The sequence below is a fragment of the Eurypyga helias genome, unplaced genomic scaffold (assembly GCF_000690775.1).
Source record: "Eurypyga helias isolate BGI_N326 unplaced genomic scaffold, ASM69077v1 scaffold19351, whole genome shotgun sequence".
Lineage (NCBI taxonomy): Eukaryota > Metazoa > Chordata > Aves > Eurypygiformes > Eurypygidae > Eurypyga > Eurypyga helias.
Window position 1 is genome coordinate 26,465 of NW_010231726.1, and position 6,046 is coordinate 32,510.

At 37.6% G+C, this 6,046-nt stretch overlaps 1 protein-coding gene across 1 annotated transcript in view; it reads right to left on the reverse strand.

Annotated features, from left to right (window-relative positions):
* MYOM1 (myomesin 1) overlaps positions 1-5,635 on the reverse strand; it is a gene marked incomplete at its 5' end in the record, with an annotated part of 31,908 nt that extends 26,273 nt beyond the window's left edge. Inside the window, 2 exons of the mRNA XM_010161201.1 lie at positions 698-908; positions 5,498-5,635. Of these exons, the coding sequence (XP_010159503.1) occupies positions 698-908; positions 5,498-5,635 (349 nt within the window). The remainder of the gene's footprint in view (positions 1-697; positions 909-5,497) is intronic.
* Positions 5,636-6,046: the final 411 nt, after the last annotated feature.

Below are 6,046 nucleotides of genomic sequence, written 5' to 3' on the forward strand. Positions count from 1 at the left end.
CATGTCATGAGCATATTTTATAAGCATATCATCAATTCTCCTGCTCAGAACATTAATAAATTTGCTAAATGAAACATATTTGCACTTGATATATTTTGCCAGTCTTATAACATATTTGCAACTATCCTCTGAACATTATTTTTAAGAAGTTTCACAATAATATCAAAGCTACCCACAACTAGAGATACAGTTCCAGATGTCTTTGGTAATTTCCTCCCTAATTTACACCTTGTGATTAAAACTCCGGGGTAAACACTTCGGACAATCTTGTTCCCAAGTTATCAAAATTAAAAAATTACCCCATCACCTCCTTACTGGCAAGTTACATATATTGGCACCTTTCTTCTCTGCCAGTAACTGCCTCATCTTTCAGGTGAAGGGTGCTGTGCCATTTAATTAAGTATGGACATGACCAGAGAGCATTCCCTGGCCCCATGCTCCCTTCCTCTCTCCCAGCTCAAGAGTCCCTGGTGCCTTCCTCAGGCATTGAACCTCTATTCTTATTGACCTGACACCAAGATAACATGACTTTAAGTCATCAAAAAGGCTTCCATTGAAAATAGTTTGTTATTTTACTACCATAATTGTGATTGCCCGTGGTTTAAATCAGGGTGCAGCTGTGCTAGGCATGTTACAAACACCAAACAAAAAAGGCCCACGCTGTTTACACCCTAGGTGTTCATTTCTACTCCTTTACCGTTTTCTTCAGAGCGACACGTTCAGCAGACTCCCGGATTGCTACTTTCCTTGATTTTTTTTCATGATGTTCCTCTTCGGAAGTTTTCTTGGCCACTTTGCTGACCCTAACTCCTTCACCTGTGGCGAAAAGATTCCTCTTGGCAACGTATGCAGCACTTTCTTTGATTCTTTCTTCTTCCGTGTCTGTGATCCCACTGACACTCACTTCTCTGAAAGAATTTTTAAAAAGCAGAATACCATTAGGAAATGCTGAAAACATGTTCCATTTATACTCTCTATCAAGTTAGCCAGGTACAGTGGCCAACACTTTCTTAGCATATTTCTGCTATTGCAGACTTGTACTTATTCAAAGCAGAAACAGGGAAGGGTACTGCAGAATGTCTGAGTATTTCAATGTCTAAAGTCACGGCCATTTTCAGTGCTTCTCTGTGTAACCATGACATCCACATTTTCAGTTTAACCATTATCCTGCTGTGGTTTTATATCTCCATCGCTATAAAGATTAGTGTAAGGCATACCCACTGAGCTTCAGTTACTTACGTACAGCTGGAGCATTCATAATAACACTACAAAAGGGGCGGGAGATAACTGCAGCTGAATAAGTGTCTTCATTTAGGATTTATATGAACAAAAACATAAATGTATATCACAAAATGTTCTCTTTATTCACAGAAAATTCAATCCTGTAATGTCTGTAGTGTGACTGTTCTTCCAAATGTTTTCAAAATGATTAAGGATTTTCTTGAAGCACCCTTCTCAGGTTTTCTACAGAGATGAAATGCAAAGAACGTTACTCTCAACTGGTTACTCTCAACAGGTCCAGCCCTGTTACCATATGCACATACAGAAGTACCATTGCAGCCATACTTTTTGGCACCGTCGGGACATTATAGCTGCTGAAATAGTTCATATACAATGAGAGTTCCTTGACTTAAGGAGAAGCATCAATATCCTGCTGCTGAGTTTAGTTATTTTAGCTTAACATCAGATGGCACAATGAAGAGAAGTTCTGTTTAAGTTCTCATTAAGTGCCATTGTGCAAGCACTATAGAGAGAGCAGCCTCTGTTTATTTCCAGAATGCACTCAAACACAGCCTCGCTATTTTATCATAAAACACTTAATACTGCTACAAGTCAAAAAATTAGGAAGAACGGGGTTTTTTTTTCTGTTTTCTTTAAGATTTCTAATATTATGCATTTGATAGCACATCTCAACACTCAATAAAATTTGGATTCAAGCCCATATTTAAATGTCCAGCCCCTTATCTTTGGGCTATGAAGTCAGTTTGGTGAGATGCAAGACAGCCAAGCAGTGGAAAGTGCTATAAACTTTATTATGTATAAAAACTGTTCAAAAGATTAAAAAAACTTACTTAACAGCATAGAACCTTGACCTCCCTCATGTTTTCAAACTCTACCTTGAACTTTCTATGTTTCAGGCTGCTTTAACAGGATGATACTTAAAAGTGTCAGTGGGATGATTGATTTCCTTCACTTAGGCACATCAGCTCCTTCCCCCACCAAATGTCATCTGAAGCTGCAGAGATATGGCAGAGATTTCTAAAGACAATTTTGAAAGCTCAGCTTAAAAATATGGATTTAGCTATCTACATTCAGTTTAAATGACTCAGTGGCTTTTTTTTTTTTTTTCAAAGGCAAGCTGGCATTATTTCCCCTTTAAATACAGTAGTTAAGATCTCAGCAATTTCACAGTATGGACCCGCTCCTCAAGGCATTAGACATTTTCTGTGAGCTGATGAATATCCTCAGACTAATATAGGACTCAGCCTAGTCATCTGCAGTAGTGGTCCCCAGATGCTTTTGATCAACAGTATTAAATATTTAGATTTTCTAATCGTTTCTTCCTGTTATAATCTTCCCAGATCAAAGAGAAACATGTTCTCTGATACGATGAATGCATCAGAAACAGCAGGCAGTACCATTTAAGAATTGATTCTGCAGTCAAGTCTCAGGGATTTCAGTAGAAAACACTTTTCAAAGAGAAATAACAGGATTAATCCCCAAATGGAACATATAAAGTATTATTTAAAGGGTATCTGCCATCTGCAGTTCTTTGGCATAGGCTTATTAGTGGTTGCAAATAGTTTCATGAACCACATCCAGTGTTTTTATCACCTATGGCATTAAATCAAACTGTGTTTTATTATCTAGAGTACTGGCTGGCTGGCCTTAAATTTACTTTTCAATGATTAGGTTAGATGTTTAAGAACTGTTGTGAACTGAATAATCTGAGCAAGGGATTTTTTACAGCTGAACCTGAGAGTTCCGAAATAGAACCAAATAATGGAAACAGTGACATGGCACTGAAGGTCGTCCAGAAGCACGGGCAGCAGCTCTCATGAACCCATAGAACTGACCTTTATAAATAACTATTCTTGTAAAAGCTATCTGCCCATGGGAAACAACACATCAATTTCACAGGGGAATTTGGGAGTGACATAGAACATGCACATGGTTCAATGAGCTTCAGCTGTTATCTTTCAAACAAAAATAAATATCTGACAGGAATGTGGCATGCAACTTCTGCAATCTTGGCATGCCGTCATGAACAGGATGACAACAGAAAAAAAGCCTAAAAGAGGTACCCCAAACATCTCATGCCATGTTGAGTTGGGTACCCTAACAATTATCGTAGAATCATGGAATAGATTAGGTTGGAAAAGACCTTTTCGGTTACCAGGTCCAACCATTAACCTGGCACTGCCAAGTCCACCACTAAACCATGTCCATAAGCACCTCATCCACATGTCTCTCAAATACCTCCAGGGATGGTGACTCAACCACTTCCCTGGGCAGCCTGTTCCAATGCCTGACAACCCTTCTGGTAAAAAATTTTTTCCTAATATCCAACCTAAGCCTTCCCTGGCACAACTTCAGTCCATTTCCTTTTGTCCTGCTGCTTGTTACATGGGAGAAGAGACCAACATCCACCTCACTATAACCTCCTTTCAGGTAGTTGTAGAGTGATAAGGTCTTCCCTGAGCCTTTTCTCCAGGATAAACCTTGGTTCATACGCCTTTTTAAAAATTTTTAATTAATTTTTAAAAATTATTTGGGTCATTTCAGTGTCACAAAAGCACACACAACTTCCTGAGTTGCCATGTGAAAAAAGTAAGAATAATACCAACAGTAAGAAGAAGAAGAATAGTAACAATAATGTAAGAATCCGACAGTGTCTTTTAATGTAGGATCCCAAAGTATTGCACAGACGCAAATAAATGAAGTTACACATCATCACATGGGTCAAATATTACTGTATTCATTTTACAAAAAAGGAAAATAAAAGAAGATTATTTGTTAAGGTGTTAACATGATGTGTTAATATCACAAGGGCCTGTAACGAAGCTAAGATCATCATCCAGGAGTACTAGCCACCAGTCACATTTTCAGTTACTGACCAATGCTGTAAATTTTACTTTTGTAGACTCTAGACACAATAAAAATGGGAGGATATTTGTGTTTAAGGGCATGGGAGACAGATGATGGTGAACTGCAAATCTACTGCCACATAAGCAGAAACACTGGATGAAGTGCAAAGATACTGAAAAGCCTTGAAAATATGTCACCACAAGATTTGTGTGAGGCATATTTATGTATTTCTGTCACAGAAGATATAGCTGAAACTCTGAAGAAATTATTTTAAAATGCAACCGTGTGTGCTTCTGAATGTTCGTTGGATCAAAAAGCGATGAATCTGACACAGAAATGCAGAAGGAGTGATAAAAAAAAAATTACTGTAGGATACTGGGAAGGAATTAATAAAACCAAAAACTGCTGGTGTCAGCACAAAAGCTTCACAAACACTCAAAAGGCCAAAGCAATAACATCTCCCACTGATAAGATGGAACTCCGTTTCACAGGAAAGCACAAGTTTGGACAAAAAGCAGAAGTGACATTGGGTGTTGATTAAGCAGTATGCAGAAGAGCACTGGCTCTCAAAAACACCTTGGAGGTGTCCCAGGAAAAATGCTTTGCTTCAGGAGAAAGACAGTTTGAAGGAAGGTTTCTGTTCAACCACAGGTGGGCAAGAAATTTTTCTCTTGGCCTCCAATCAGGAACCAGTTTTCCATGGCACCCCCTGGTATTTATTAGTCTGAACAAGTGACTGTGCTCAAATTGCTGGAGACTCCTAATAAAATCATTATGCCATACGCAAAAAAGGCAGGAGAGCCTCCTTGCTTATGTTGGTTCTGGCTTCCACATAAAGTTCACATTCAGCTTTACTGAGGACACTGCTGCAGTAAGATGCATTACATCAGTAGACACCATGCAATAAATACCACTATCACGTGAGAACGGTATGAATCATTATGATGATTTGAGAAAGTATTTGGTATCATTCCAGGTTTTCCCTGTGCCATGACAAAACACTAGCATGACATTTCATTGTTTCTGTGTTGGATGCTTGTAAGAGCCATTGAATTACAGAACAAGTCTTCAAACCAAAAGAATAAGGTAAATAATGTGGACAACATGCTTGCCTGGTTCCCAGTAAGCAGGGTGATAATTATATCTAAATTTCATAGAAAGTCAACCTGGCTACGTGTTCAAAACAAAGTCCAGACACTTAGGTTCATTTGTCCTGGCTGTGGATGCTCAGCGTCTGATTTTCTGCCAGTCAGTTGACTTATCTTTGTCTTTTTATCACTCATGTAAAATGCAAAAAATCACCTTGAGATCCACAAGTGTAAAAAATAAGATTAATGGATTTGTTATTTTTTAATTTGTTAATAAAATGTCAGAAATAAGATACCAAACAAAAGCAAAATGAACATACCGTCCTGTGAATATGGGCACTGAGTAGTCTATGGCTTCATTCTCTTTGTCCTCAGATACCAAATTCTGTTTTGCTCTCTTTGCTTTGGGACTCATTTTATAGGATTGATCTTCAATCATTAAATTGGAATCTTTTAGTCTGAAATAAAAATAATATTGTTAAATTCATAAGGAAAAAAAAAGTTGTTAAGAAACATGCCAAAATAAGATTAAAGTACTAAAAATTTTTGCTGTGTCTTCTTTGACAAGCAAGAAAATATAATTTTTAATAGCCATGGCTTCAGAGTTATTAAACACATGACTAAATGCATTTTTGACAAACTCATCATTACAAATATAACACTCTTGCCCCTTGATATTAAATCTAAATAAAGAGAATAAACAATATACCTGATAGCAATGCACATGTAATAGCTTTTTGGTTTGGCACATGGACAGTTTTTAGACCCAAAATTCTTTTTTCATAGAAACTGAAGTCACTCAGACCACTGAGTAATTCTGAAGATTTTATCTGAACTCATCCTGTATTTACAGTCCTGAAATTGTCTGG